Source organism: Triturus cristatus, chromosome 3_2, assembly GCF_964204655.1.
Source record: "Triturus cristatus chromosome 3_2, aTriCri1.1, whole genome shotgun sequence".
Classification (NCBI taxonomy): domain Eukaryota; kingdom Metazoa; phylum Chordata; class Amphibia; order Caudata; family Salamandridae; genus Triturus; species Triturus cristatus.
In genome coordinates this window covers 1,015,113,820-1,015,128,544 of record NC_140584.1, presented here as the reverse complement: position 1 = coordinate 1,015,128,544, position 14,725 = coordinate 1,015,113,820, and the positions used below count along the sequence as shown (strand labels likewise).

General features: G+C 48.3%; 1 protein-coding gene across 5 annotated transcripts in view; it reads right to left on the bottom strand.

Annotated features, from left to right (window-relative positions):
* The window catches only part of TMEM132E (transmembrane protein 132E), a 1,031,163-nt gene that overhangs the window by 65,906 nt on the left and 950,532 nt on the right, over positions 1-14,725 (bottom strand). For all 5 annotated transcript variants that reach the window (XM_085649649.1, XM_085649650.1, XM_085649652.1 and 2 more), the window contains one exon: positions 7,236-7,515. In XM_085649649.1, coding sequence (XP_085505775.1) covers positions 7,236-7,515 — 280 coding nt within the window. The remainder of the gene's footprint in view (positions 1-7,235; positions 7,516-14,725) is intronic.

Here is a 14,725-nt window from a genome sequence, read left to right as displayed (position 1 = left end):
TCGGCTCCTCCGCTATGGCGAAGGAGCGTCGCCCCACTGCTTTTGAGCAGTGAAGTAACGGAAATATAAAATGATAATAACTTGAAGTTTTTATCATTTGTTTCCTTTGTGGCGGGTGGGCGGGGCTGCTCTGCTCTCGGGGCAGGTCAGGGGAGGAGGGGTTTTCCCACTCCCATGTGCTCAATGACTGTTTGGTCGGCCCTTTTCCCTGTTCTCCTTGCACGCTGCTTTACGGCCAGCATGCAGAACAAGCCCACACTCCCAGGGCTTTAAGTGGGCCGGGTCTCACTGATGCTGAGGGGGCCTCGAAATGGGTCTCTATCGGGCACAGGCGGTCTACTTTTTCCGACTGCAGTGACAGTAGGCACATCGATGCGCACCTGCTCACACTGCTCACTAGTGGAGAAATTACGGCATGACGTCATGCCAGGTGAGAGTTGTAGGGGAAGGGCGATCCTTTAAAGGGAGTCATTTTCTCTCTGGTTTTCCCTTCTTTTTTTGAAACTCAGGAGCAGCAACTGGTGGTGTCACCAGAGCTTTAAGTGGAAGCTTTTCCAATGTTACATACAAGCCATAGTTGCTGCCTATTTAGGTTATGCAACTAACAACCATTGACAAAGCCAATAGCCCTGACCTGTTGTTGGTATGAGGTTACATGTTGTATCATATCTGGATGCAATGACAGAAACAGCCATATACAAGTCAGCTGGCACACTGGCTAAGCACAAATTTTTAGCTTACTGTTTTTAAGCCACACCCTTAATCACATTGGCTACGCCCCTTTGAGAGACCCCTCCAGTTTTTTCATCCCACTTAAAGCCCTGCACACTCCCATTACCTGGTTGACCGTCCAACCAGGACGCTCAAAACCAATCAGGTTGTGATTGGTCAGGGGGGAGCCTTTTCTATGCTTCCTGTGCTTCCGTCTGACGAGGACAGCAGGAGCAGAGACGCGGGGCCGGCACGGCAAGGTTAAGTTTTGCTTTTTTATTTTCCCCCCTCGCGACATCCCCCACACCGCCCCCGCCCATGCGCCTGCCACCCCCGAATAATGCTGGCCGCCACTGGTGCAGAACCCCCTTCGTAATTTGCAGTGACGTAAACCACGCACTCCAGGAAGCAGGGCTGGGCCCTCTTTGTAACATGGCGCGGTATCCGGCAGAGTGGAGGCCCTCATGTCACTTGGCGAAGATGCTGACCACACACGGTTTATGCCGGGGCTGTGTCACCTATGTGAACCCTGGCATTTAGCACAAACGGTTTCCAACCTCTCGGTTAATGGACTCCGGCATCTTGCACAGATATTGCAAATGGCGTGTCACGAAGGTCCCGGCTTCCTCTTGCCGGAAGACGCCGTAGCGCCATGACCTTCGACTCTGGCCCTGCAGTGCCAGCACGACCGCTTCAAGGTCAGTGCATTAGCAGTGCGCGCGCACCAAAAAGCTATTTCCAAGATCCGGCCTTTTCAGCAGAAATCGCGCGGGGTCTGGTCAGGGTCAAGAGGCACTTAGAGGAAGGCAAATCCATTTTTCATGTCACTCTCTTACAGGGCCCAGTAACGGCACTGCAGTATATATTTATATGTTAAAGTGAAGAAAAGATGTACGTATGCGGGAGCTTTTAGCCTGCATGTGCGGACGACGGTGCACTTCACCTTGAAGGAGCGAAAACCGCATCGACTTGCGCTTCTGGTAGGATTTCAATGTGCGCACTTAGTGTGAATGGAAGATGGAAGCTCAACAGCTCCGGAAACGAAAATCTATTTTTTTTTTCATAGAACAGCAATGATGCAAACTTAAGTCCGACCGACAGAACAGGTGTAGCATAGGCAGTCGCAGTGCAAGCTTCACTCGCACAAACAAAAAAGATGTAGCACAGGCAGTTGTGGTGCATGCAGGCTTTAACCCGACAAACAAAACAGGTGTAGCATAGGCAGTAGCAGTACAGCTTCACTCCCACAGACACAACAGGTGTAGCATAAATAGTAGCACTGCAAGCTTCTCTCCCATTAACAGAACAGGTGTACCATAGGCAGTAGCAGTGCAAGCGTCACTCCCACAGACAGACCAGGTGTAGCATAAGCAGTATCAGTGCAAACTTCTCTCCCATCGACAGAAGAGGTATAGCATAGGCAGTAGAAGTGCAAGCTTCTCTCCCATCGACGGAAAAGGTGTAGCATAGGCAGGAGCAGTGCAAGCTTCACTCCCACAGACAGACCAGGTGTAGCATAGGCAGTAGCAGTGCAAGCGTCACTCGCACATACAAAAAAGATGTAGCACAGGCAGTTGTGGTGCATGCAGGCTTTAATCCGACAAACAAAACAGGTGTAGCATAGGCAGTTTAGGTGCAAGATTCACCTCCACCAATGGAACAGTTGTAGCATAGGCAGCATCAGAGCTAGCTTCACCCCACAGACATAACAGGTGTAGCATAGGCAGCATCAGAGCTAGTTTCAAGCCCACAGACAGAACAGGTGTAGCATAGGCAGTAGCAGTGCAAGCTTCTCTCCCACTTACAGAAAAGGTATGGCATAGGCAGTAGCAGTGCAAGCTTCACTCCCATAGACAGAACAGGTGTAGCATAGGCAGTAGAAGTACAAGCTTCACTCTCATAGGCATAGCAGGTGTAGCATAGGCGTCAGCAGTGCAAGCTTCTCTCCAACTGAACGAGCAGGTGTAACATAGGCGACAGCAGTACAAGCTTTAGTTCCATTGACAGAACAGGTGTAGCATAGGCAGTAGGAATGCAGGCTTCTCTCCCAGCAACAGATCAGGTGTAGCATAGACAACAGCAGAGCAAGCTTCTCGCCCACTGTCAGAACAGGTGAGACATAGGCAACTGCAGTGCAAGCTTCACTCCACGGACAGAACAGGTGTAGCATAGGCAGCAGCAGTGCAATCATCACTCCCAGTCACAGAACAGGTGTAGCATAGGCAGTAACAGTGCAAGCTTCACTTCCACGGACAGAACAGGTGTAGCATAGGCAGTAGCAGCGCAAGCTTCTCTCCCACTGAAAGAACAGGTGTAGCATAGTCGACAGCAGTACAAACATTTCTCCCACCGACAGAACTGGTGTAGTATAGGCGACAGCAGTGCAAGCTTCACTCATATGGACAGAGCAGGTGTAGCACAGGCAGTAACACTGCAAGCTTCATTCTCACAGACAGGACAGGAACAGCTTGGGCAATACCGGTGCAAGCTTTACTCGTACAGAAAAAACAGATGTAGCATAGGCAGTAGCAGTTTAGACTTCACTCCCACATACAAAACAGGTGTAGCATAGGCAGTTGAGGTGCACTCTTTACTCCCAGAAACAGAACAGGTGTAGCACAGGCAGTATCAGTGCTAACTTCACCCACAGAGACAGAACAGGTATAGCATAGATAGACAGTAGAAGTGCAAGCACTCCTTCCACCGACATGAGATACATAGGTGACAGAAGTACAAGCTTCACTCCCACCAACAGAACCAGTGTAGCATAGACAGTAGAAGTGCAAGTGCCCCCTCCACCAACAGGACATGAGCTGCATGGGCAACAGAAGTGCAAGCTTCTCTCCCACCGACAGAACAGGTGTAGCACAGGCAGTAGTAGTGCAAGCTTCACTCCCACAGACAGAACAGGTGTACCATAGGCAGTAACAGTGTACGCTTCACTTCCACCGCAAAACAGGTGTATCCCCTCCACCAACAGGACATGAGCTGCATGGGCAACAGAAGTGCAAGCTTCTCTCCCACTGACAGAACAGGTGTAGCATAGGCAGTAGCAGGGCATGCTTCAACCCCACAGACTAAACAGGTTTAGTAAAGGCAGTAGCGGTGCATGATTCACTCCCACCGACAGAACAGGTGCAGAAGTTCAATCATCACTCCCACAGACAGAACAGGTGTAGCACAGGCAGTAACAGTGCACGCTTCACTTCCACTGATAAACAATGGTAGCATCGGCAGTAACAGTGCAAGCTTCACTTCCGCCAACAGAACAGGTGTAGCATAGGCTGTAGTAGTGCAATTGTCAGTCCCACAGACAGAACAGGTGTAGCACAGGCAGTAGCAGTACAAGCTTCACTCCCACAGACATAACAGGTGTAGCACAGGCAGTTGCAGTGCAAGCTTCACTCCCTCCCACAGAATAGGTGTATCATAGGCAGTAGCAGTGCAGACTTCGATCCCTTCGACAGAAAAGGAGTAGCAAAGGCAGTAGCAGTGCAAGCGTCACTCACACAGACAGAACAGGTGTAGCAAAGGCAGTAGCAGTGCAAGCTTCACTCCCACCCACAGAATAGGTGTATCATAGGCAGTAGCAGTGTAGACTTCTCTCCCTTCGACAGAAAAGGTGTAGCAAAGACAGTAGCACTGTATGCTTCACTCCCACAGACAGAAAAGGTGTAGCATAGGCAGTAGCAGTGCAATCATCAGTCACAGAACAGGTGTAGTATAGGCAGTAGCAGTGCAAGCTTCATTCCCACAGACAGAGCATGTGTAGCATAGGCAGTAGCAGTACAGCTTCACTCCCACAGACACAACAGGTGTAGCATAAATAGTAGCACTGCAAGCTTCTCTCCCATTAACAGAACAGGTGTACCATAGGCAGTAGCAGTGCAAGCGTCACTCCCACAGACAGACCAGGTGTAGCATAAGCAGTATCAGTGCAAACTTCTCTCCCATCGACAGAAGAGGTATAGCATAGGAAGTAGAAGTGCAAGCTTCTCTCCCATCGACGGAAAAGGTGTAGCATAGGCAGGAGCAGTGCAAGCTTCACTCCCACAGACAGACCAGGTGTAGCATAGGCAGTAGCAGTGCAAGCTTCACTCCCACCAACAGAACAGGTGCACCATAGGCAGTAGCAGTACAGCTTCACTCCCAAAGAGATAACAGGTGTAGCATAAATAGTGGCACTACAAGCTTCTCTCCCATCAACAGAACAGGTGTACCATAGGCAGTAGCAGTACAGCTTCACTCCCAAAGACAGAACAGGTGTAGCATAAATAGTGGCACTACAAGCTTCTCTCCCATCAACAGAACAGGTGTAGCATAGGCAGGAGCAGTGCAAGCTTCATTCCCACCTATAGAACAGGTGCACCAAATGCAGTAGCAGTGCAAATTCACTCAAAGAAAGAGCAGAGAAAATATACGGAGCTGGAAGCAGCACAAACGTCCTTTCGACACAAGACACACGGTGGTAAACGGGCACATCATGCCATCTTTCACCTAGAATCGTGAAAAAGTTAAGAATTTGCGGCTCTTTTTCAACTCGAATCTCCCCTTCACTCCTGAAACCACAGCAGTGGATAGGGTGGCAGTCTGCTACCCTTCATGCTCAGCAAAGTTCATTCCTTGGAGGCGTCCCATCTGAATGAACTGACAAAACGCCTGGTCATAGACTGCTGCAAAGTGCTTGGTATAGACTTCAAACAGAATCCGACACATCAACTGTAGAATGAGGCCCTGAGACTGAGCCTCAACCTGCAGAGATGTGACCAATCACACCAGCACTGAACGTTCCATCAAAGAGTCTGTGTATTGTCCATAAAGCCCACTAGAATCAAGGCCGGTCATGCCTGCAAAGCTTTCCCCATCACACCCCGACCAGGACCCTCTGCCCAGCATGAACGCAGCCCATCATTCAACGCCCACTGATAATGAATGAATACATCTTTATTATAGGATTACTTAAAATCTTATACAAAAGCAATAACATAAAAAAGACAATGAGTATAAAAATCAACAGCATATGTTATGTCATAAAATGATACGGTATAACAATTTGGAGGTGTCGTAGCGTTTGTCGACAAGCACGATGAACAGCCACCCGAGGTGTGCGGACAAAGGTGGTTTGTATAACGAGTGCGTGGTGAGACGACACGACGCAAGGCCAAGACTATGAGGTGCATGGGCGTGCAGGCATGCATAGCATTGAGTTATGCAGGGCGAGTGTCAACGGTTAGTGCGACGAATAGAAAGCGATATTCCGCCCATATCTAATGTTCAAATTGCCAATTGCGTGCTCTGAGAAGTGTCAGTCTGTTTGGCGCATGACAGAGCAAGGGGCCCGCCAAGAAATTATGTAGGGTGCTGGATGGAAAAACAGAACCGTATGCGGGCCCCTAAAGTGGTACGACCTTTATCCGTGCCAGTGTGTGCCTGATATTAACATCATCAAATCGCATGCTCTGTAAGGTGTTGGTCTGTTTGGCGTGTAACCGTGAAAAAAGGGCCTCGCCAAAAGATGATGTGAGGAGCTTGATGGAGGGTCAGAAGCGTATGCGGGTCCGTCCGTCATACATGCCAGTATGCGCCTAAGGAATCAGAAATGTATAGTGCGTGAGTGAGATCATCGTAGCCAGTTCGTGTGGGGGGCTCCTCCAATTGGTGTCACTATCATTGTACTACGCCCACTGAAACCCAGCGGCCTGGCTGTGAATGCGCGTGCCCCCAAGCTCTGCGACCAGGGATCCTTGTCTGTGTCAAACGCAACTACATCCGGGTCAGGAAAATCTTACAATTAACATTTCAGTTCAGTGGCATGAAAACCATTCGGGAGCCTGCGAATGTCAGAGGGGCCCTTCGCGCTCCTCCTGCTGGACTCTAAGCGCTGCTTTTATTCGGATCCCTGCATTTTGCCAGCGCCTCGAGTCTGTGCATCTCACAGCTCCAGAGGTTAATAGAGGATGAGGCACTGCGTGGCCACTACTTATAAAACTTTCCTCGCCCAGAGAACTGATCAGAGTCCCCCCTCCCCACCCCAGCCCCCCCCAGATAATCACTGGCAGCAGTAGAGCCTGGTCCCCACAAACACTTAACAGATAGAATGACATGAGGCATCCATGTATGAACAGGGAGAGGAGCGGGCCCCCTATTCGTGCACCTGTGTACTCCCGACACGAACCGTGCTTGAGAGCAATGCAAGCTTCACTCACATGGCTGCAGAGATCTGCAAAGCTGGCTCTAACCCCACTTCCTATGAGCCTTGGTGATGCTGCCAGCAGTGAGGGCCTGGACACCCAGGCAGTGGTGCACTGACTACAGAAAGCAGCACAGATCATACAATCCACCAAACACCGGGCGGAGATGGCGGACGCAACAAAGTAGTCACGTGTGGTTATAGATTACTCACCACTATTGACCCTGATTGGATGGAAGCACCAGCAGAGAGGCGGGACTGATATAAACCACTCAACCATTCAGTTCTGTCTTTGCAGTGCTTAGAGGCCATCACACGTTTCCGCAGCACTCACCTTGAAGCTGGTGGTACCAGGCTCCCGCCCAGCCAGGGTGTTGCTGTCGACCATCTGTGCAATCCGGGGGTCCTCCACCTTCATGAAGTCGTTGACCAGGTCTGTGACCTCCACCAGCCAGTCGTCGCCCAGCATGGTGACCACCTGGTCGGTGCCCTCGGAGGAGGTGGTGTGGAACTGGGTGAAGACCTGCAGGGTGGCATGCTGGTACTGCAGCGCGCAGCCCCGGGCCACCTTCTTATCGTCCTCGTCATCGTCGTCGTCACTCTCGCGAGCAGATCTGGGGATGGACAAAGAGATGTTTACTGCTGAGAGCAGAGGGGCTCTTCTGCTGTTTACAACCCCAATAATGGAAGACCAGGATGTGCTCCCCCCTCTGGGACAGAACAGTGGACACCTCGGCAGGACCGGGAATGGTCATCAGCCCAGCGGAGACCCCAGGGAACATGTAAGTGATAGAAGTCATGGCTGCAGGCCTGCACTGCAATACACCCACCCCTAGACCTACTGACCCCACTGCATATTTACCAGCCTCACTGCAAGCGGCACTGCAGGGGTTTCTACCAGAGCACATTATCTACTGACCCCCGCTGTCACGCACAGTGCACATCTACCAGCCTCAGTGCAAGGCACACTGCTCAGATATCAGCCATTACCGACCAGTTACTGACCCCAACTGCATCGCACACTAACATAACTTTTGTCGCTGTTACAGAGCTATTCAGCAAGATCAGTACTGCACACTATACGCTAAGATTAGCTGAAGTCTGTGGACCAGCTGACTTGCTTATGGAAATCACATGCACTTGGACCCTTAAAGGCCGCGTTTTATTCTGCCTACAGATGCCAATTGTCACTCACAGACATTATCCTAAAGTAGCCCTCGAGGAGGGGCGACTGTCTGGGGCAAATCAGCGAGGTCGGCAGCTGCCTAGTTAGAGAAGACTACTGCTGCCCCAGCCTATTGGCTGCCATTGCCTCCACACTGTCGCGGATGTCAGGTACTCATTAATAAAGATATGTGAGGGAGGAGGTAGTACTGATGAGCGGTCCAGCCAACAACCACGGCACGACTAAGAGCACACTGCTTCACTCACTGGAGGCAGACTGGCACGGTAAGGGCATCCAACCCTGCACACCCAGGCATCCACAGTCAGCCAGGATCCCTCCAGAGGCACTGGGAGGCTTAGGCGCCAGGCACTACCATAGAGGTGCATGCCCCCTGGCTCTGTGATCTTGAGAGCACATCCTTCTGGAGTTAATTTCTAAGAGAGTAGAAGCGGATGATCACACTCAAAGACAGTCATTCTCAAGATCTGCTCCTTCCCGTGTACAACATACAAAAGCATATTCCTCCTGGCACATTATTCTGATGGCAGTATTTCTTTAGACACATTTTAACGGCAGCACACCGTTGTCTCTTCATGTTTTCTCTTTTTAGGGATTATCCATAAGATTTCCCGTTTCTTTTCTCCGGATGCCCTCAAAATAATCGTCTTAGCCATGGTCCTCTGCCGCTTAGACTATGGCAACTGCCTTTATGCGGGTGTCCCCGCCTACGAGCTGCGACGCCTTCAAACCATCCAGAATCAGGCGGCTCGCCTTATCCACCAGCTCCCGAAATTTCACCACGCCTTCCCCCTTCTTAAATCCCTTCACTGGCTCCCCATTATGCACCGCACCCTTTTCAAAATGGGTTGCATAGTTTTCATGGCCCGGGCCTACACTGTCCCTCTCTTCATCAACTCGCTGGTCACTCCTTACATCCCCAGCCGTACTCTCCGCTCTTCCAACCAGGCTCTCCTCATCATCCCCCGTTTTCGCAAGTCGAGAGCAGGTGGTACTAGGTTCTCTGTCCTTGCCCCCCGCTTCTGGAATGACCTTCCATTTTCCATCAGGTCCATCACCTCCTACCCACACTTTAGGAAGGCACTCAAGACTCACTTGTTCACCCTAGCGTTCCTCTCTCATTGATCCCTCCTGCCCCTCCATCCGACTCATGTAATCTACCAGCGCCAGGAAACCGCTTGGTCACAGCGCGCTTTATAAGCACTTTCAACTTCAACTCCTGGACCAACATTTCCAACATTACTTCTCATTGCAAGCCTCGTATTTCTAATGTCACTACAGTCTGTTGGGTAGCATTTTTCACACCACACTATTCCAGACCAGAGTCATTTCTGAGTAACACTATTTCTGCTGCCCACTATTTCTCATGAGTTTTGTTTGTGTTGGCTTCATTTACTGCAGTGGAACAACACACCTGTCCTTAGAGCGTTTCTTCTGACAGCAGCATTTAACAGATGGTCACATAACGGCTATCCTTTGTGGCACCCACAGCTTTGAGCTGACCATCTCAATAGCTCTCTTAGGCACCGTAGGAATGAAAGTACAGTTATACTACTCCTATTTCAGAGGCACCCTCCTGGCACACTAAACTGCCTTTTTGTAATGTGTTTTGCCTGCTGTCTTCTGAAGAACAGACCACACAGAGGTCAGCTCTGATGTAGAAGGCAGAATTAGACTTGGTCTGACTGAAGAACACCTAAAGTCCAGTTCCTTCATCCCTATGGCATAATGTACCATGCAGGCCATGGATGATGACCTGGTTGCACGCAATGTGCGTTGATAGTTGGGCTGCAGCTCTTTTCTGTAATCCTCAGGGTAGGATCCACCAGCCCTGTGGTGGTAATTTGAGGGCTGTTATGCCTAGTTTACGCTACTGATCCTTTTTCTGGTAGGGTGTGTAGATAAGTGTGCAGGCAGTCATGAGAGTACCTGAGTAAATTATGCATTGCAGAGTATCTGAAGTGGTAAAATATGCTGGCTTGCCCTAAAAGACAAGATCTACCATAGAGAATGGATATTGAGAATGTTACCTGGGGCACGGATCCGATAATGGACACGTGAAATAAAAAAAGGGGGGGGGGGCATTGGCTCCATCTTCAGAAGTACCATTCCAGCCAGCACAAGCCTAGGAAATATCCATAAGCGGGTCAGAAAGAACCTAGAATAGGATGGCTTATTACCCTCCGGTATAAGTCGTTTTTGCTAACCATACCTCTAACTGCAGTATCCAGTGCCACTTACTCATCAGTAGTCTCTGGCACTGAAGTCTGAGGTGCAGAAATGTCAGATGTTGCTGTTCAAGCAACAGTGTAGTACAGTCCATGGAGCATATGCTGACTGGGGGAATGAATGTTCCTGAAGCACTCAAGGCGTTTTCTGTGGCATTCAATCGCAAGAGACCGTCACCCTACACTCCTGTGACGCCCTTAAATTCTAAATTTATAGGAGCCCATGGCACCAGAAGAGCAGATCCTGCCAACCTGAAAGACAAAGAGAGACACGAAGAGTAGCATTCTGCAAGAACAGAAGATCCAGAAACTGACTGCGCCATCCCTGGCCTGTCTTCTGCCTTCGCAAATTGCACCAAAAGTCAATTGTTCTGCAGCTGCTGAGTCCCCAAATTTTGGGAGACCTGCTAGCACTTCATCCAGGAACCAACAGCTCTCAAGAAGCAGCGGACCTGCTTTCCTGCATCCTGCAGGCATCCAAAGACCCCTGGAAGGACTCTGTGACCGCAGAAACCCAACGCCTGAAGACACCACTACACCAGTCGATCCAAGCCAGAGTTGAAGTGGGCCAACAGTGTCACTGTGGTCCCCCAGCCTTCCGGAGACCGAGTCTAGTGTTTTGCCACGTCCCGTGGAGTTCCTCCCATCTCCTGCAGCCTCTGTCCGCAGGCCCTCTCTACGACTGCACCATGTTAAAAAAAAAACCTGACACCTAAGGACACCTCTGCACCCGTCCCCCCTGGCCTGTGGAGAAGAGGACCAAGAGTGTCCCTATGTCCCGACCATCATGAGGCCTGAGCACCTCTGTTGGTTCAGCCCGACTGCCCCGCCCCCCAGTCAAAGCCTTCAGCCTCTTCTTAATGCGACCGTTCACCATAGAATAACATTGGGCACCCAATGCTGTTTTGCACCTCTACACTCAGCCACCCTTGTGCCGCTGGAGGAGTTCTGCTACTGCTGCCTTGGACCTTGCAGCCCTCCCCACGTACCTTATTTCCTGGAGAAGGGTCCCGTAAGTCGCTGTCCTCTACCTGAATTGCAGCACTGACTTTTCCTCCCGTAGGATAACAATGCAGCCTCCAGAAATTGTATTGTCGACTTTTTGAACTAAAAATAATTCATATTCAAAATGTACTTATCTGAACGATTTTCTTCTGATGCCTATTAATATATAAAGATACTTGCTATTTTTATAAATTGGTGTGGATCTCCTTCTTGAGTCATGTGTCTAATTTATTGACCATTGTGTGTATTTTCAGATGCCTTGCACTCCTCCAAGCAGAGCACCTTGGGATTGTATAGCAAACCCCTGTCCACTCATAAGGGAACTTCACAGCGAGCAAAAATAATCTCTACCTGTATGTTTCAAAATGTACAATGTATCATTTATTTAGGCGCTGACACTTAGACTAGGCCTACACACGTAACATTTGACAAAAAAGAAAGAAAGTATTCATTCTCAAATTTTATTTTTCATTTTTGTATGTATAAAAAAGATTAATTCCAATGCAATAACATATTTGCAATTTTATGAATAGTATCACATTAAAATGACAAAAAGTTTGTATACAAAAGAGTTGATCAAACTCAAAGAAACCTCTGGACTCTTCACTCACTATACCTCATTTTGATATGGCATATAAAGAGCCAGATTCCTGCAGTGTGCATAAAAGAAGGTGAGTGAGTGTGATTAACAAAATTCCACAAGACGCAAGAAATTTACAAAAGAACATGTTGAAATGCTTCATCTACCATTTGATTAACAAAATAATGATCTAACCTTTTATAATTACTTCCTGCAGAGACAGCTCATTCAGTGAAGCATTTCTTTCAAATTCCAACCTCTGCTCATTTACTGATGATTGGGGCATTGCTGGGTGAACAATTCTCTCAGGAAATGTTCATTGCAATGCGACTAATTGGACCTAAGCTGCCTTGAGGGTACTCGCAGGCTTAGTGAAATGATAATACCCCATAACCTCCTTCATAGAGCTTCAGTAACATGGTTTTACTGGCAAACACATGTTGGACCCCAATTACGGTTCACTGATAGGCCTGTTGACGGCCACGTCACAGCACCTGCAGGAGCACCACACCAGCATTCTAGCATACAGAAGGACCGAAGAAGTGTTCACCCAAATTTCTTGGTCAGAATAATATTCGTTAATTACAAGACGTCACCTGAGAAATGGGTAATAATATGCAGTGATCGGGGTTATTCCCATTCACTGATGTTTTTTACCCAGACACGTTACCTGCTTTGTGAAGGTGAAATGTGCAGTTGAAAGCTCATGTGCCGCCATAATCTAGCAAAGTAAGCCTGGTGCAGGGTGGTACCTTCTATCACCGGCGGTCTTGTAAACATTCATTGGTTCTCCTAGCACTGTGATGGGAGGGACAGGTCACACATGCATACCCTGTATATAATCTCATGTTAATATAAACTTGAGGTTACTGCTTCCTTTTAGTGCAGCATAAAGTTCTTGATATTTCCTTATAAATGCAGCAACACATTAGTTTAGACTTCCAGCCTCTAAGCCGGCCAGCTGTCCAGGCTGAAGTTATAACCTAGCAGTAACCTAGCAGAAGACAGACCACACAGCTGATTCTAACACCTATCAACAGTGTTAAATACAGCCCTCGCTTTGTACAGTTTTGCACGCTATCTCAAAAAGCCTCCACAATATTCCCAAAAACTCTACATGAAAAAATTACTTCAACTTAAAACTTCAGATTGTCGACAGTCCTGTTTAGGTTGAAGCCTGCCAGACAGCGCTTGGGGACATTCAGAAAGCTTCTCTGGGAATGCAGTCCGCCCGTTGTTTACTATTGGCTTTGTAGTAACTCACATTTTCTCGCTGTCTATGTGATGGCTTTATTTTTTTTAGGCTGTCCAAAATGAGTTTGTCCCTCTCAAGCAGCAAAGCCTTTTCACAGACCTCTGCTTGTATTCTTCCATGAGTTCTCTTTTCTGTAAAGAGGCATGTAAATCTTGTCTTGTTTTTATCTTGTCACATTTGCTGTGCATTCAAAGACAGAGGTCAAATGTCAGGCTCTGTCTTCTGAGGGAGCTTGGTGCTTACTTTGCTTTCCCCGACTTCAAAGTGAGAGGATTTACCTGACAATCTTGCTGGATACTGGAGGTAGGTAAGAATTTATTTTTCTAGCGCACATCATTTAAATGAACAGTAAAAGTATTTCAGAATATATCAGAACTAGGAAAGCACCAATGAAGCACATATTATGTTAATTCTGAAGTTTGCTGGAAACAAATACTTTAATATGATTTTTAATATGATTTTAAAAAAACATACTCTAGGTGATTCCATCTCCACACATTAACTTTAGTGCACTGTATAGTTTTATTAGTCAAACTGTACGTCTGTGCAAACGTAATGGTCATTTCAATTGAAATTCTGTTGTCTGTAATGGCAGTGTGCTACCACACCATGCACACTCCACTTTACGCCATTCCACTCTACTGCTCAGGACTCCATGCCACAGCACTCTACTCTGCATCACTCCACTTTACAACATTCCGTGTCACTGCACTCTACTCCACTGTGCACCACTCCACTCTATGCCACTCCACGACTCTCTACTCTAGACCACTCTACTGTATGCTAATGCACTCTATGCCACTCTGCTTTTTCTCACTGCACTCTGCATCACTCCAGTCTAGACCACTTCAATTCTACTCTGTAAAATTCACCTCTACACCACTGCATGCTGTGCCAATACACTCTATGCCAATGCACTGTACTCTGTATCATTTCACTCTACACCCCTGCCCTCTATACCAATCCACTGTACACCACTCTAATCTAATCTGCACAACTGCACTCTATGCCACTGCACTCTTCATCACTTTACTCTACGCCAATTTTTCTCTATCCTGTACCACTCCACTCTACACTACTCCACTCTACTCTGTAACAATCTACTCTATGCTACTGCACTCTACACCACTCTACTACTATCTATACCACTGCACTCCACACCACTGTACTATAAACCACTGCACTCTATGTCACTGTGCTATACTCTGCACCACTGTACTCTACGCGAATGCACTCTACGCCACTCTACACCACTGCATGGTACGACATTCTACTCTGCACTGCTGCACTCTATGTCAATGCACTCTATGCCACTGCACTCTACACCACTCCACTCTGCATTACTGCACTCTACTATGCACCACTCTAATGTACATCACTGCATTGTACGCCACTGCATTGTACGCCGCTGAATTCTATGGCGCTCCACTCTATGCCACTGCACTCTATGCCAATATACTGTGCAACACTCAACGCTAATGCACTCTACACCAGTGCACTCTACTCTATGCCACTGTACGCCATTGCAGTCTATTCTACACCACTCTACGCCACTGCACTTTGCTATGAACCA